At 44.0% G+C, this 17,566-nt stretch overlaps 1 protein-coding gene across 6 annotated transcripts in view; it reads left to right on the top strand.

Moving 5' to 3' along the window:
* SNAP47 (synaptosome associated protein 47) overlaps positions 1–16,780 on the top strand; it is a 33,666-nt gene extending 16,886 nt beyond the window's left edge. For 3 of the 6 annotated variants that reach the window (XM_082328741.1, XM_082328743.1, XM_082328742.1), the window contains exons 4-5: positions 1,660–1,790; positions 11,409–14,515. In XM_082328741.1, the coding sequence (XP_082184867.1) occupies positions 1,660–1,790; positions 11,409–11,555 (278 nt within the window). In that variant the 3' untranslated portion in view covers positions 11,556–14,515. Of the gene's footprint in view, positions 1–1,659; positions 1,791–5,113; positions 5,289–11,392; positions 14,518–15,800; positions 15,944–16,759 lie in introns of those variants that run through there. The other 3 variants (XR_014230028.1, XM_082328744.1, XM_082328745.1) reach the window with 3 other exon arrangements.
* Positions 16,781–17,566: the final 786 nt, after the last annotated feature.

Here is a 17,566-nt window from a genome sequence, read left to right as displayed (position 1 = left end):
AGTGCTGTCTCAGTCCTGTAGCTGGAGGCTGGCATTCACAGGTTTTCATCCCTTTGAGGCTGCAGAATTTTGCCTGCTTACTCCTGTGACTGAATGTTCTCATTATTATGAGTTTCCAGCACTTTGTTCAGAGGTTTGGTAGCTTCTCGTCCTCACGTGGTGGCAGTGGGTCTCACAGTCCAACTGGGTGTAAGAACAAATGAAACAAAATCGCTTTTTAAATGTTTCTGCCTTTCTGTTCAATTCTCTCCCTCTTTTTAAACTAGAGAATTGCTGGGAAATGCCAGCTCTCCTTCCTTGTCCCATTCTTTTTGTGCACCTTTGTCATGTCCCCCTCCTGTTCTTGTCCTCACTGAGATCAATGGAGTGAAATGGATAGATTTCTTGGTTTTAATGAAATAATTGGCATATGGTGACACTCAGCTGATAAGAAACACAACGAATCTTGTCTGGCTGTTTGCTGCCCTAGGAAGGTCTGTCATTCCCTCCCCACTTTGTCCTCTGAGGGAGGCCACAACAGTAACTTACCACAAGCAGCGTTTTTCAGTGCCTGGTTCTTAGCCCCTCCGAATACAAGGAGCGTTTGCACAGGGTAACACTAGTACAGTGAATGACTTGCTTGTCTTAAATCTTGACGGTGTCCGAGTCCAGTAACTCTCAGGCTGATAACCGAATAATTCCAGGGATTATGAGTTTGCAGTAATTACTTGAGAGGGATTTAGGGTTTGGTACTTCTGGTTTAGCTTTTGTCTCCCTTGTCACGGGGAAGTAATGCTATCCAAAGCGGTCGGGTGTACGCTGTCAGTTGGCCAGCCAGCTGGGCACCAGCTCTTTGACCTGGCAGTGAGCTCTGGATCTGACATGCTTTCTGTCCTGAGGTGCAGAAGAGCTGCTGTCGCCCTGTGCTGGGTCAGGCCACGTGCTCCCAGGTGGCAGCAGCAGTGGTAGCTTCCTTCTCGGTGCCTCTTTAAATGGGAGAGCTTTGGAGATGTTTGAAGCGCCTGTAGGAGCCAAGATGTGTGTCTCGGGTGTTTAGCACCCATCTGCATCAGAAATAACAACCTTTCCTTGCAGCACGTCCCTGCTACCCTACTGGGTAGTATCAGATACTGCAATAAGAGCTGATGCTTTAAATAAAGGACAGGTGGCATGTTACACGAGGGATTGCGTCCACGCTGCTTAGCTGGGGGTGGCTGTTAGCGTCAGTGTTGCCCTTCTGTTTCAGGGGTTTGCTGACTTGACTCTTGGGCTCTGTCCCTGATCCATCGCTTTTAAATTCTTTAATTAAAAAGATTAAAGAGAGAAGAAGCAGCAGGTGGAGGATCCTCGTTTATGTGATTGGGATTGTGTTGCTGCTGCTTTGCTCTCTGTTCAGATGATCCCCACAGCCCAAAATGAACCCATTCTCCAAATTGCCTTTAATAAGTCATCTCTTGGCAGCCTGGTCACCTCCAGGTTAGGCGTTGTACAAAATCCAGCTCGAATCTTTTCTAGAAGAACATAGTTTAACGAGCAAGGTTGGGTTAGGCTTCTCCGAGTGCGCTTGTCCCCTCGCAAACTGCTCTGGAGCAAAGCAAAGGTCAACCAGTTTGATACTAGCGCTAGTCCTCCCCATTGGTACAGGAGATGGCAGTCTGACCACGGGAATTTCTCTTGCAGCCACGGGACTCCTGGGAGGAGTGGTGCAGCCCAGCTCGCCGGTGGGAGGCAGAGAAGGGATGGACAATGATGAGGTTCAGCTGCAGAAGCAAGAGAAGATCTCCCAGGAAGAAGCAAAAGAGCTTAAACAGGTATAAGTCGAGATAACTTTGATGAGAGTTGTTTCACTCCCTCTTCTTCCTTAATAACATGCGTTTTCATCATCAGAAACATAGTAGTTGTCCTTAACAAAATATTCCTCTCCCTGTATTTAAATGGGCGTATTTTAAAAATTAGTTAACCAAGCCTGTGATTAAAATACACTGATAACTTTATAGTTATTTTTAACTATTTTGAACAAATCAGGGATTATCAGCAAAATATATTAAGTGATAGGATTATAACCCAAGGAAAATCCTTAACCGTAACCTGTTTTTTCTGAAGATTAAGCAGCTTAACAATTAAATCATTTTCAGCTGCTTTTGTGCTTTCCCTGTGCTATCTTATTCTTATTAGTAAGCAGTAGCAGTTCTATTTCAGAAACATCCGCAAAGCTGAACAGTGTTTTATAAACACACAGAGAGAACTTGTAGTTAGGAAATAAGTATGCAGTCCAGCAAATTAATAAAATGGAAATAGGTTGGAGATTTTACTAGAAAAACATATTTGTTTGACATAATCCAGCCTGATATTATTCCTCTAAATGGCTCTTTAAGGAATTTCTCTTATAGCTGATGTTCAGAACTTTTAGTGAAGAATCCCTCTTTGTAGTGTGTCGTTGATCTGAAACAGTGAACTAACTGGAAGGGCAAAGGAGTATGGTTTTAGTGTTTTTTCCATTAAAATAGGTTTACTGGTGCTGATCACAGCCACATCAGAAGATGTGGTTGAAGATTAAACTTCATTCTTGATATATTTTTAATTTTTTTTTCCCCTCTAGCATCTTATTCTCTTTAATATTCCATCTGTAGCTTGGTGATAGCATCATGTGAATTTTCTGCTAATTCTATTGCCTCTTAGCCAAACCTGCAGTTTTCTAGCCCCCTTTTCTTTTACAGTTGAGAATTAGCAACTTCCGTTAGCTTGAGTGCATTTGAGAGTCACAAGCTCTTAGTAGTGACTTGAGTGGCTGAAAATGGAAACTTCTTGCAGGAAAATATCTGTTTATTAAAATTAACCGAAAGACAGTTGGGTAAGTGAGAGTTTAACCTTTGCAGGAGGTTAATTTCAGAAATTTCTGAAATTGTCTGTGCTGGATGGTGAACTAGAAAGAGTGTTAAATGGCCAGTGTTATTTAAAACAACATAAAACACTTTCAAGATTAACAAGAGCTCAAAAGACAATTCTGGTCTTTATTTATACCACATCAAGCCAAGAATTTTTAAGCCAGTTAATGATTTGGGGTGAGCTTGTGGGGTGGTGTGGGTGGGGAGAGGATCTGAATGCCAAACTGACAGGCCATGAATTGGCCTGATTTTTTTCCCCAGTAATTGCTGAGCACCTGTTCCCTGAGAGTCAGGCCTCTTTAATCATCATTCCAGTCATTAATGATTTTAAGGTACATGCCATAATTCCTACAAAACTCCTGTTCCTTTTCCTTACTAGGAATCGCCACATAAATACAGTTTTAGACCAAAACTTACTTCTGTAACCAAAATATAATCAAAATCTTTTGATTGGAATATCGTATTTGGGCTTTTTTAAAAACAGAATGGACTATTCACCACTTAATCATTCTGCCTTCTCATCTTTTAAAAAGCTTATCTCCCTGATCTATCATTTTATCAAAAAATAAGCATTTCCTGAAGCAACGTTGACCTTTTGGAAGATTTTAAGGGAGAGCATTTCTCAATCGTAGTTGTACAAATAGCAGCCATCTATTATTCATGCATGCATACACTTTGGACAGCTGGTATGTATTCAGAAAGGCTAGTTGTTCCTTCCTTAAACGTCAGCTTTTCAGCACTATAATTCTGATTTGTAGCCAGACCCAAAAAAGCTAAATGCGGTATGAAGGGTTTTTGGTCATGGACTACTACTGAAGACATGTTCTGCTACACCTTTCAAAAAAGGCTTCCCTAGGGCCAGTTCTTGGCAGTTTGACACCAGCCTTTGTTGGTGCTTGATATTATCAAAGCAGTTGGCTGTGCCTGGAGAAGCAGAGGAAGGACAGGATGGGGAGTTTGGCATCTTCCAACAAGTCTTGTGGATTGGGAATGAAGCCTCTCACCTTGTACAGGCTGGTGTCTCTCCAGCTGCTTCCAGCAGTTGTCCAAGTCCTGCTTTTTCTCATTGCTCTAAAGCGCAAAGCAGAGTGAAATAGCTCAGGATCTTTCGGTTCTGTTAGGAGAGAATGTGGGGAGGTTTAGAGGGGAAGTGTAAAGATGTGGAAGTGAAGGAAAGCGTGATCGAAGGGGCGAGTTCCTCCCAGTAGAACTGGATTTGAAAGGTATGGAGGTTGGGGATGTATTCTAATAGGGTTTAAGGGCAGCATCACGGTAAATGCCATACAAAGCCTTTCGGGTATTGGATCCCTGGAAGCATCGAGGTGAAGATCTTGAAACTACATCTGAGCAGGACATTTAATGCTTATCTAAGTATGTTAAGGCTTTATCTAAGGTTATATTTGCCATACTCAGCCATTTTATAGTTGAGAAGTGGGCTAAGTCTATAAATAGAAAGCAGGGCAGGGAACGAGGAGGTTTGTCTCATTTCCATCTGTGTGACTTCAAGCAGTCAGACGTGAGCTAGGTTTTAGGGTGCTCCTTGCTGAGGTGCAGCCTGCTGCGTTGTCCTTTTTTCTCCAAACATCTCATCGATGAGCAGTACGCATAGTCACATAGTTGTTTTAGCCTGCACCAGGGCTTGTCTTTCATTGATGCGGTTGCTCCCAGAGAGCTTCTTTGCACTGCTTCAGCTCAGCTTCCACTTTGGGAATGAGCAGGATGATGGTTAATCACGTTTGCAAAGCATTTAGAGAGTAAAGGGGGAAAACAGTTGCAAGTGCAAAGCATTAACATGCATTGAAGACAGTGCTGCTTGTAGCACCAGACTTCCATGAATGAATTAAAGGTATTTGAAGTCCTTATGTTGATAACTACAGTGTTTTTTCTGAGCAGTTTCCTCTTTTGAGGATTGTGATCTTTTATTCTTTGATTATCTGTAATGCAAGCGCTTGTTTTGGGGGAAAAACAAACAAACAAAAACAACAAACCAAAAAACAAAAAAAACCCCAAAAACCCCCAAAAAACCAAAATCACAAAGCCCAGAAGAGCTCGGCTCTGTCCCCCTCATGGCTTGGGACGTGGGGAAGTCCAGCAGAACTTCTGAAGTTGGAGAAGTAAGAGGAATTTGTGATGACCAGACAAATAGTTGTTGCTCTTCCTCTCTCCTCAAAAACAAAATACTTGCAGTAATAACAATAGGTGTTTTGCAACAGGAATTGTTGAATGATACTAAATTCCTTCCATTAAAGCTGGAAGCCCTGAGCATCTGCAGTTGTGACTGGGTGCCTGAGTAAAGGACCTCACCAGGACTTCATGAAGGGACATTTGTGTTAAAAAACACAGAGTTTGTGGCAGTGTGAGCTGTGTTCCTTAGCTGTGCTGTAGAGATGGAGAAAGAAGCCTACGAAGTTCCTGTGGTCTCTGGCTGAGCCTCTGCCTACCGCCTCGCTGTGGCTGACATAATGGCACCGGGTGTGGGAGGGGAGATGATAATATTAGCTTAAGGGCTGCGGGTCGAGAGGGGGGGAATTCATTAAATTTGAATTTATTTTGCCAAACCAGTGCTTTCTGATTTCCAAAACTGTTCCTGCCAAAGAACTGTTGCCCTGATATTTGCTGTCTGCAGATCGTGTATGCCATGAAGACAGAGATAGTATTAAAGAAGTTAATTCTGTAACATCTGGGGAAAAAAAACACATCCCAGTGCATATCTTTGTGACGTTTGCTTCCTCGATGTCTTCTCAGGTCTAGACGGCTCCATTTCAGTCCTTTGCTACTTTCGGAGTCTCTTCAGTGTTTATTTACCCTTTTATCATGCCCTCATCTCAGGAAATCACAACCGTTAGGTCAGAGAAAAAGCGTTTTGTTGAGGAACCATTCATTCCAAGTGCTAAATACCAGATTTGCTCATAGGATGGCCTTGTTCCCTGGCCTATAGCGATCAACGGACAACTGATGTTAACAGACACGTGTAATGACCATGCCCTGGATTTATTTTTTGGAAGGCACAATACAGGGAGAGAACTGAGGTCCTCACAACTAACGCTTTGTATTTGCTTGTGTGTAACTTAAGTATTTAATGGTACCAAAATAAAAGGTGGTAGTTAAGCCTGTGGAGCTGCTTGAGTATTTTTTCTAGACAGGACCAGTGGTATTTTAGTTGTACCATGAGTGCTTAGTACTTCCTGAGAAAGTAAATAAAATCAGACTTCTGTATCAGTCCAAGAAGAAATAATGGGAGAAATCAGCCTCTAAGATAGTAAACAGTGACCATTCTGTACTGTCCTAATACCCACTGGCTCAAAAGAGCTGATGCTTTAAAATTTGTCTGCTTTTGTGTGCTTCAGATAGAGGGGACCTGCTGTCCTGCCAAACTTGCCTATTCCAGTGTTTTCCATGCTCAGAAATGTTGTGCTACAAGAGACAGCCTGATTTTCTCGAGCAGGCAGGAGCACTTTTGCTAGTGGCTGCTGTAGAGCTTGGGTATTCATACACCAAGTGCAACTCTGGATCAAGCAGAGGGGACGTCTGTGCTTTGCATAGCTACAGGCAAGTGCCGATAGCGGCAAGGCCAAACAGGAAGCACCTTAAAGCAGCGTAAATGCATAGATTTTTGTTACGGCAAGTTGCACTAGTCTCGTGAGGCATTGACAAATGTCCTGTAGTAAATTGTGTTGCAGTGGCTTAAGATGTTTCTGCTCTCTGCTGTCTCCCTGCCCATTTCCAGGTGCAGCAGGAGAGGATGTGGACAGGCCTCTGTTTTTTCAGTGCAAGATCACTCAACGTAATCCCTGTTGTGGATTTGAGCTTATAAAGGAATTGGAATCTTACAGGTGTTGTTCTCCCTTCTTGCTCACCTGCAATATGTTCAGCACAGAGGTGAAGCATCGCATTAAATCGTGACAAGTTATCACTGTCAAAACCTCTGTTGACACCGTAGTTCAGAGTACTGCGAACGACAGTTCTTTGTTTCCTAATAACAGGTGAATTTGGCTGGGAAAGCTGCATTCAAGGGCCATTTCTGGTTATACGTGCTCTGCTTTAGCATTCAGACCTCAGTTGCACAGGGATAATGGAGTGGATCTCAGGGAGGATTTCAGGGAGTTCAAACTACAATTGGCAATACTTCCTGCACAATGACACTTTCTGTATCTTATTTTTACTGCTGGATGCTCAGCGTATTGAGATGGTAGATCATATTTCACCATCTTTAGCTAAATTGCATTAGTATGGTGGTATCTCAGGACCCAAACCAAACTGAGGTCTCCATTGTAAGATCTTTAGGATACAATCTCTGTTCGTACAGTGCCTGACACTTTGAATTTAGGTCTTCAGGTGGTGTGGCAAAACGATAAATAGGGCTAAGTACTGAGCAGGTTCACGGGCTTGGAGTCCTCTCCCGTCATTCCATTTGTGTCTATGTTGTGACTGCTTCCAGCTAAGCTGGTTGCTCGGCTCTCGCTTGAACCAAAGCAGGGAGGAGTGGGCAGCGCTTGAACTCCTCCTTAAGCAGGCACATAAAACAGAGCAGATGAATCCTGACCTAAACTGCACTGCATCGCCTAGGTCCCCGTAGTCTATACAAGCACTTGGGGTACCTAGCTTGGATGGGCACCTCTTCTCCCAGCGAGGTCCAAGTCTGCTGTAGTTGAACACTTGACACAGGGCGGATTTGGAGAGGAGTGACAAATCTGCTTCCTTGTTTTTTACAGCGAGAACTCTGTGCGTGGGAATATTAGGTAACTTGCCTGAAGTTGCACAGAAAATCTGTGGCAGAGCCACGAGGATAAATCAGACTTTCCAAATTATAATCTGGTGGCATAAATTTGAGGCTGTCTCAATGTGAGGTTGACCAGTGCCTGAGGAAATGTGCCTTTAAAATGCGTCTTTGATGGGCTCATACCTGCTGCTTGGCTTTGTGTAACAGATAGAGTTTCACGCTGAGTTTTCATGTCTTGGTTCGCCGTCCAAATTACGTGCTGGCACACAAGGCACCGCTGCTCTGAGCAGCTGACAGAACTGGAGCAGTGATAACTAGACATCTTGCCATCATTTTGCTTTGCAAAAATAGTGACCAGCTTTGGCCAGACTTCAGATTCCAGTAACTCTTTCCAGCAAGCTCTGTGGGCTGTGCTGGAAAAGCATCTTAACCATTTCAGGTCCCATTGGATTGAGTAGCAGCGCTCAGCTTGAACGGCTGGAGATTCTGACAGACAAAGGGTTAAGGGATTTACACCAGACTCTCTTAGGCAAAGAGAATTAACAGATGAAAGTGAGCCGCTTGCCTTCTGGTGTTGTGTGTGAGTAACCACATCGTCATCGCCCGCTGTGTTTCAAGGCAGAGCCTAATTGGCAGGTGAACTGAGCAGAGCCCTGTAGCCAACTGAGTTTCCATTTTACTGCTTTCGTACTTAAAAGCTTTTCTGTTCTCAACAATTGTGTCTTTTTCTGTATTTTAAATGTTAAGTATGCTCTAATGAATGCAAAGCCTATCAAAAGTAATCTGGTTTGAAACTAAAAATAAACTGTTTTTCATGGCGAACCTGGGCCTTTTTTGGCACAATTCTGATTTCCAAATAAATTGGGTGCCTCTTGGAGAGGTGGGGAAGGAGCAGCGTGCCTGCTTCCTTTCTGCAACCTCTCGTGCCAGCCCCTGCTTTGCAGCATAGCTCTCCTGGAGGCTTGTGCTGCATGTCACCACATTTACCGTATGTGCTCGCCTCAGTGGATTTCACAAACTGAGATGTGCTGGGTGAGGACATGGCTCAGGAAAGCTGACCCTGCCACACTGCGAAGGGTGCTGGGTGCTAAACCTCCAAAAGCGTGTGCCTTGCTGCAGCAGGAGGTGGAGGTGTTGAATGGCCAGAGGGACCATTCTGGAGCGTGCATCAAGCCGTGATCTGGAAAGCGTCGGCAGGTGCTGCTGCTTTTGTTCTGCTGTGCTGGAAAACAAATTTTGGGGTGCTTTTGGATAAAACTTTTTAGTAAAGTTGCTGAAAAAATGTCAGCATGGACCATCTTTAAATCAGCTGCAAATGACGAAGGACACATCTTTCACTGCCATCCTTTAGGATATACTGAAGCAGTGAGGTCTCTTCTCTCTTAAACTAGTGTAAAGAATGAAAAGTTTATTGGAGTGGAGGCTGAAACCCTGTAATCTTCTCCCAGCTGAACACTGAAGCTGGCTCTGCTCTTAGTTGGGTGGAGTGAACCAGAAGACCTTCAGAGGTCTTTTCCAATCTTAATTATGCTTTATGAATGGTAGGAGTCATTTCATGGAGCACGGGCTACTTTATTTTATGTATTTATATGTACGTTTGTGTATATATGAAATAAATGCAGAAGAAGCTCAAAGGAAGGACTGAGGGAGAGCCACCTCCGAACTTCCCATTTCCAAGTAGTAAAGTTACTTCCTCAGGAGAAGCAAGACTTTATTTCAGACCCATGTCCCGAATCATACACATGATAGATCTGATCACGTCATTTTTCTTTTTGGTGTGTGTCCTACACACGTGTACCACCTCCAGGTTGGGGAATTCAGCCTTGCTTTCCTGTTACAGTGAAAGAACGTGAAGTGTTTCATTTGGGAAAGAAACAGAGAGGTTTTTAGCTTGTAGTTTTGTTAAGAACAGAAAAAGGTAGATTAAGCTTGATCCATGGTTTGTTTTGTATTTTTGCTTTGGCAGCCAAATTGCAAAACCAGTTATTCACACAGCCGTATTTCTAGCTGTTTGTGATTTATAGAAAGAGCTGAGAGATATTTTACGAGATAAATCTCACTACTGTGGCTGACGTCCAGCTTTAGTCAAAGCATTTTGTCTGCGTAAAATTCCCCTGCCGTTCCAGCTAGATATGATATTCCTTGCTGCTTTCCTTAAACCAGTTACTTGCGTGGCTGCAAACGATGGCACTATGGAATTCAGCCCCGCATGTGGATAAAGGGGCTGCTGATGTTTCACAGCAGCTTTCTGGGGGCTGATTATATATATTCTAAAAGGAAAACAAGGAAACAGAGTTCGCCAGTTGTTATGAAAAAAAGTAAAATTAAACATGTGGAGTACAATTCTTTTCCCCTATTTTACTAAAAGCCATAGATTTATTTTGTTAGACAGGCTGCAGTTCTGGTATCTTCAGTAGCATTACCTAGATGCTCATGTACCAGAGCAGTTGGTGGTGTGGGATAGTGCTGGGATAATTTGCTTTCTTGGAGACTATTATTGCAATTGATTGGATAAACTGCTCTTATTAAGCAGGCAGCGTGAGGGTATCCTCATCCGTGGGTGCCTGAGGAAGCAGATCATGTAGGCCAGCAGAGACAACCCCTCTATGATCCGAAGCGACTGAGAAGCTGGGTTTCCAGTCTGCGTGATTCCAGATCTCCCTCTGATACATCCCAGGGAAGGCAGCTGAGCCTTGCCTATCAGGCAGATGCTTTCAGTTCATGCGACCAGGCTTATTAAGGGAGTAGCCACAAGAGGGAAGAAAAGGCAATGATATTAACTCATGCCTTGGACTGCTGCTAAAAGGAGCCAGTGTTACAGGGTAAGGAATTAAGGCAGATTTTTCTTGTGTGGTTTGGATCTCTGCTCTTGGACTTGGATGCAGGAACTGATGAAAATTAAAGTTGAGTAGGCCCCGTAAGTCAGCGTATGATAGCGTTATGGATGTCTCCTAGCCTTAAGAATGCATCAGCCTGGCTTTCTCCTTTCAGTTCAGAGGCTTCTGCCCTGTGTGGAGCAGTATCTGTAGGCTTTTTCAGGCAACAGGGTCTCCTCACAACCTTGGAGTAGCTCGGGGTGTTTGCTTACAGTCCCACGTACAAAGAGTAATTTGCGAAGTGTAGTGTAAACTGGTTGATAGGTAATGTAATACAGCCTGGAACAGAGCTGTAGCCAGCTCATCTGTTGTTTCTCATCTCAGGTACAGCCTGAGCCTCTTGGCCACCTTGATGTCCGCTCATGCCACACCACCCTCTAGTCCCTTGAAAATTACTTGTTTGGTTGCCCATGTCTCACTTTTTCCCTTCTGCTCCGTCCAATGACACTTCTTTCTTTAGCTGATTGTAGCAAAACAACGTTTTCTGTCCTTTGACCTGCTCCCTGCCTAACCTTGCTACGCCTTCAGCCGTGTGATCCCCTTCTGGCTTTGCACCAGCCCTGCTCTCTGTCTGCATCGGCTCTCGACCTGCCTAACATCTCACGACAGGCTTCTGCTCTAAGATGCAGGCATACCAAGGAGATAAGAACAGAGCCAGCAAAAAGCTGATGTTCACACTAATTTTTACTTCTAATTTATTCCCCCCGCCCCATGTAACCCTAACATTTCAGATTTGATTTTTCTGGTCTTTAGTTCATTGTTTAGTTCGTCTCAGTTTAGCTTATCGGAGGAAGACCTATGACTTTTCACCAGCATGCTTCAGGGCAGACTCCAACAAATGATTTGGTCATTTAAGGCAATAAAATAACTAATTGCCACGGGCCTGTTACGTTTCTCAAAGAACCAGCTGGTCGGTCGCTGAAAGCTCTCAGTCTTTTCTTCTGACAGATACTAAAGAAACTGAAGGGCCTTGCCTTGGAGGCAGAAGCCGAGCTGGAGAGACAGGACGAAGCTCTCGATTCCATCACTACCTCCGTAGACCGCGCGACGCTGAATATTGACAAGCAGAACCGCAGAATAAAGAAACTCACGTAGCGCCTGCAGGAGCCGGTGGGGATGGTGTCGTGAGGAAGAGGAGGATCGGGGAACTGTGGTTTTCAAGACTGTTTCTTTAATAGACACTTGGATTGAGTGGGAGGTGTTTGCAATATTGTCTGGAATACGATGCTGCTGTTCTAGAGTTCCTGAGCGTTTTGAAAATGTTTCCAGACTTGGATGATGTTTGAAGGCTGTTTTAGGATTAAAAAGGCCAAGACTTTTAATTGCGGTGAAACAATGATAGTGGATTCTTTACTACAGAAAATCTGTAAATATGAAGGGATGTGATATAATCCGAATCAGCTTTTATGTGCTTTTTTATGTTGCTGCTTTTGAAAGTTGGGTTTTTGGGTTTTTTTTACTGCAACGAAGAAGTGAAGGAGAAACGAACTGCATATGAGACTACTTTAGATGATTACAGCCTATTAATTCTCTCTCAAGGTCTTTCTTTAAAACAGCTAATAGCTGAACTAAGGGCCAGATGTCCAACTGCAAGTCATTGAGGCCTTTTTTTGTAAGTTAGTGCTGAGGTGAGCAAATGATGGTGATAAAACCTTGTGTTCCCTGAGCAAATAGTTTTAATAGGTTTCAATCATGCTTTTAATGTACCCAGAAATTGTATAAGAGTAATGAAGACTTAGTGGCCACAGCTGTCTGTTGCCATGTCCTGGGAGATCAAGAGAAGAAGGTTAGTTAATGTGCATGCATTGGTAGAGACATCTGCTTATTGAGCAGATTTTTTTTTTTTTTGGCCATTCAATAAATGTTTTGCTTACTTAAGTCACTTATAAAAAGTAAGTGTCAAAGTTAAATACATGCTGCTGCTTTCCAGAAAGGAACTGCTGATCTTCAACGATCATCTACACATTTTTGTGTGTTTTATTTTTCCCCTTTAAACTGCACACGTAGTGAAGGAATTGATTTTGGAGTGGAGAAAGTGGTTTTCTTCAGTTCTTGGAGTTCACTGTATCCCTCACTTGCACACAGTGGTTTTATATTTTTGGTAATAGTCTGACATGGGATGCAGTGTCCTCGGAGCGTCGTGGATGTGGCGTTCACTTAGAGTGGTCCCTACCACGTTGGATCTGGGCTGCCACATCTCTGATGGATGTTAGTGGGAGGTCTCTTGTCCTTTTGCTTCTCTGTCCTTCATTTTCCGAGGATTTCCCTACCGTATGTCTCCGACTCTCTAAATGGGAACATCGTGAGTTGTGTGGAGCATCGTGTGGTTTTCGTGTGGCTGCTGCAGATTCACAGGCTGAAGGGCCTGTGGTCGGAGCTGTAGGCATCCGTATAACGTTTGATAGTCATGGTACATCCGTCTGTCTTGTGGCTTTTCTTTATTTGCACTAACTGGTGAAGCATTTCAAGACTTCTTGTAGAGCTGTATTTCTAAAACAAAAGGGAATACTGTCAATTGTTGTCTAATAGGTTTTGTTGAGTTTACAGTTGGCTCCATCAAGACTAAAGGACAGCGGGGACCTTCTCCCCTCCTGATGTACTTGATACTGTATAGGAGAGATTCCAGGCAATCCATGTTTCTATCGCCTGTGGCAAAGAACTCACATTTCATCAATTCCTACAGTTTACCAGCTATTTTAGTTCAAAGTAGCTGTTGTAACATGTCTTTTTTTTTTTTTTTAAGTGTTTTTATATTAAAAATTTCTTCTTGTATTGCTTTCAAATACAACACTTTTGGTGCAATATTTTTAACTAGTGAAGCTTTGAACTGTTTATTCTACTGACAGTTGATGTGACATTTTCCTGTTTTAGAGTAATTCAACCTACCTTTTAAAGAAAAGTGCAGTAAATCATGTAGAGTATGTTGTTTTCAAGATCTTACTCTACTTTGTTTTGTATTACTTCATATTAGTTTGTTAGTACTGGAGTAAAGTGTACTTCTGCATTGCAAGTTCTTCATTTACAGTCCACCTTGTTACTGGCATGCACTTTACCTACTTGCTGAATATGGTGATTATATATACATACACTGCGTAATGTGAAATAAAATATTGTCCGGGGTTCTCTTGTTTGTTTCTGACACCCAGAGCACCGTTGTTTTACTGTGAACGGGAGATACGTTTGCACAACTCATTATTTCACAAATTTAAAAGTACACTTTGCACAAAACGTATGTTAACTGAACCTGGTGCCGACTGGGAACGAATCTCTACACTGAATTAGTCCAAACCAGGATTGCCAAAAGTAAATACTAATTACACATTGTTTATTTTAGCATTCTTTGTGCCATACTTTTTATCGTTGTGGTTTTTAGCACTAGCTATTGCATCTGATTCAGTATTTTGTGGTTTGTGTTCGTCCAACATGTCCACGCTAAGGAAAAAAATTGTAATACAGTTTGTAAGAAGTGACCCATTCTAGAGCTGTGCATTAGCTAAATTTCATGTGCCCGGAGGACTTCCAATCTGTAATTTCTTCTTATTAAATATCTTGGAATAGTGATCTTCTCTCTTGTATTCACTTGGCTGAGAAGTTGCAGTAAACAATACTCTATCCCCCGCTTGTCTTACTGTGGAACAGAATTTAATATAGCACTGCTTGTAGGGTTGGGGTTTAGGATAAGCTTTTTAATTAAAAAAAAAAAAAAAAAAAAGGAAAATATGAACTGGTGGAATATCATCAGTGTGAATGTCAGCTGTCCTCGGGTGGACGAGGAAGCGGGTGAACGGCAGCGCCGCGTACGCGGCGGCTGGTGCTCTGTGCTGGAGACGGTGGCGCGGGAGCGGCTCCGGCTCTCAGAGAGCGGCCTAAGAACTGCTTGGACATGCCACGATTTGAACAGCCTCTTGGTGCGCAAGGAAAAGGATTTTACTCTGATCAAGACTTCTCTTATTATCTAATAATACAGCTTCTGTTATTGCCAAAAGTGCTTAGAGCCTCCTAAGTTCCCTTCTACCTTAAACCCAGGCGCCGTTATTTTCCAAATACTGTCGCAGATCTGGAGCAATGCTCCATGGGGTAACGTGCCGAACAGTATTCCTGTGCTTCGTTCTTCGCTGACATACTTGTTATCTACACGAGGCTTAAAGACATACCGCTAGGGTAACTTTTGCCTTTTATACGCACAGTTTGTTCTTTGCAGGTCTTTTACTACAATGTGAAAAGTGGGGGGCTTTGTCATTAAGAGACATAAGGAAAAAACTAATAAAAGAGATTCTAACTTAAAAAATAAGAACGTTTTACTTGGGAAGGCTTTTCAGCTCCTGCAAAACAGAACTAGATTGCACTGTATCATATGGTAGGTTTATAATCCGATGTGTGCTCATGGCAGCGATGAGTGAGCCTGAAATGACTGGAGCGTAAATGTATTTCTGCATCGGGGTTCGAATGTCTCCTGGGGAATCATTGAAACGCTGGTAATAAACACGGCGCGTTGCAACCCTCAGACAAGTGGTGTTAGGAGCTTTTTTCAGGCAATTAATTCATTTAACCAAAGCCTCATAATAGCTGTCGTGTTTCCAAAGTCAGTGCTTTGAAACCACTGGTATGCTCTTCACCGAAGGAAATGGAGCAAAGCTGCTTGCGAGTGTTGAAGCCTGCCTCTGGGAAGTGTTTGGGAGAGAAATTGGCTGTATTTACTTTTTAATATGACAAACCACGGCAGCAGTATCCCTTGCCTCTGCTCGCTGTCTGTGAGCAATGTCAAACCTCAGCCTAGTAGAGGAAAAAATAGTTTTGTAACGCCCCTAGTCATAGGTTTAAGAGCTGGGCTTTGCAGAGTAAACAGGGCTTGGCTCCCCCACCGCCCCGGGCTCGCGCGGTTGTGACTCGCAGCTCGGCACGGGGCTCCCGATGGGGCTGCTCGGGCTGCCCGTCCCGGAGCCGGTGGGAAATGGGCTGGCTTGGCCTTTGCCCACCAGCCTCAGCCCTGTGGCGGCGGTGCTGCCGGCGCTCGCCCAGCCCGGCCCAGCGAGCCCGTGCTCTCACTGGCGAGCGTTTTGCCTCTTGAGGGTAAATACGGCGTGTGGGGCCAGCTGCGTGCGAGCCAGGGCACATCGAAGACAAAACAAGCACCCTGGATTCAAGCTGCCTCCTGTTTGAAGTGGAAAAGTGTTTGCTTAATGGTTTAAAAGTCCAGCCTGGCTTCTGTCAAGTGGTTTAATTTTAAACCAGTGGATTTTAACCCTTTTTTGGTTTGGCAGCAGAGGGGTTAAAGTACTTCAACACCAAAATTAAGAAACCTAACTTCAGGATTCTGACATTTTTTGATTGTTTCCTAAGATTTTAATTAGATCCTGGATCATTCTGGCTGGGGGGGACTAAGAGCTGAAGAGAGCCGAAGAGATGATGGTATCGGAAGGTATTGCCTTGTAGCAGGCGGTGCGCCTTGACCACACCAGCCTGATGCGGCTCCCAGTATGTAGGTAAGCCTTAAACTGTCTGGTTTCCAAAAGATGCCTGCCTGGGTGTTAGCTATGTGCTCTGCTGCTCTCCTCTCTCCTGCTTAGTGCTGTGGATTTGGTGCAGCTTAGAGAAAAACCCCTGGAGCTAGAACTGCCCTAGCTTTTTACGTGACAGCTAAACCATTGAACCATAGGGATGCTCATGGGAGTGAGACAGTAGTAAGGAAGAGGGAGAGCAGTGGGGCATTTGCCTCTCCAAAGGACGGTGTAGACTCTGGTTTCAGTGGTTGAGAATTTGTTCAGGAGCTGGCAGCAAAGAGCAAGCTTTGGAGGGCTGGGTTATATCAGGACGGAGCGGGGAAACAGTGCTTGCGATGTCTGGAGGAGGAGATTTGCTCTGCTGGGTGGGATGGGACTGCGTCAGGGAGGAGAAGGAAACTGGAGGTGGAAGATCTGCCCTTAGTCTGACCAGGTTTCATTTCTGGCACTGCTAAGGCTGTCAGCCGTGCGTGTTGCTTGGGATTTAATTCAGATCCTCTCTCTTGGAGTCATGCTCGCTTTGGGCGTGCTCCTTTTGTATCAGCAGAAAACGAGGATCTTTCCGCTTGGTGTTTCAGTTGCTGATCTGTAGCATGGCAATATCACTGTTTCTCATCTCTTCAGTACCCTAAAAAAGCTAATAATCTTGAGTCCTAATTTATGTTAAAAGTGCCTATCCTCGTGAGGAGCTATTGTTGTAATTAGGGGAGCAAACCCAGCAGTTCTGGATACTGCGAATGAATGTTGAACCCACTGGAACCTCCCTCTGAGTGCATTACTGGTCCCCCCATTTCACAGGCGGTGGAAACAGAGACACCAGACCATTGACAGATTTAAGGATCAGCCTGCAAGGAGGACTAAGCCACAGACTAAGCCACAAACTGCACTTAAGCCTCTGAAGCATAGGGTTAGGAGCAGGACCATCTTCTAACGCTCGGTGAGGCTCATGAGGGTTTTCATCACCGTGTGATGTTTATCGTAGGCTTGCAAAACGCTGCTTAACATTTTGCTTCTAGTTCAGACAATGAGCTTGTATTTCAGTTACGCTTGCTCCTTTTGAGAAAGACAGGCCTACTCGGAGATGTTCTGCTTTCTTCCACATGGCACACGTTTTTAATGCGATGCTTTGTGCGGCGGTGGGTGTTGTTTACAGCCGTAAGGACGCACACAGAGACAGGAGAGGGCAATTGCAGGTAGGCGGCAATGCCAAGGGCTCCCTTCCATGCCGGCATCTCCATTCAGCCCTCCCGGTGTTGCCAAGCTGCTGAACGCCAGAGGCTGGAAACGGAATCCGTGTTTGGTGAAACAGTTTCCAGGACTTGAATTCTCCTTTAGGAAATGAACCTTTTGGGCTGCCTCCATTCTTTTCCTTGTAACTTCTGTGTAAGAAGCAAACCACACTGCAGGCTTGCATTTTTTTCTCTAATACGCTGTATTAATCATGCGTATTTAACAGAGGGTTTGGGCTGAATTTTTGACTGGGCTTGCTGGGTGTGCTGCACGGTGAATACCGGAGAGCGTATCAGCTCTAAGTCATCTCACGGCATTCATAAAGTTGTGTAAAAATCACTGCCTGCATTGTACAGGGGTGGTAACAGGTATAGA

The sequence above is a fragment of the Platalea leucorodia genome (genome assembly GCF_965183815.1).
Source record: "Platalea leucorodia genome assembly, chromosome: 1".
NCBI lineage: Eukaryota > Metazoa > Chordata > Aves > Pelecaniformes > Threskiornithidae > Platalea > Platalea leucorodia.
This window is presented reverse-complemented; position numbering and strand designations above follow the sequence as displayed.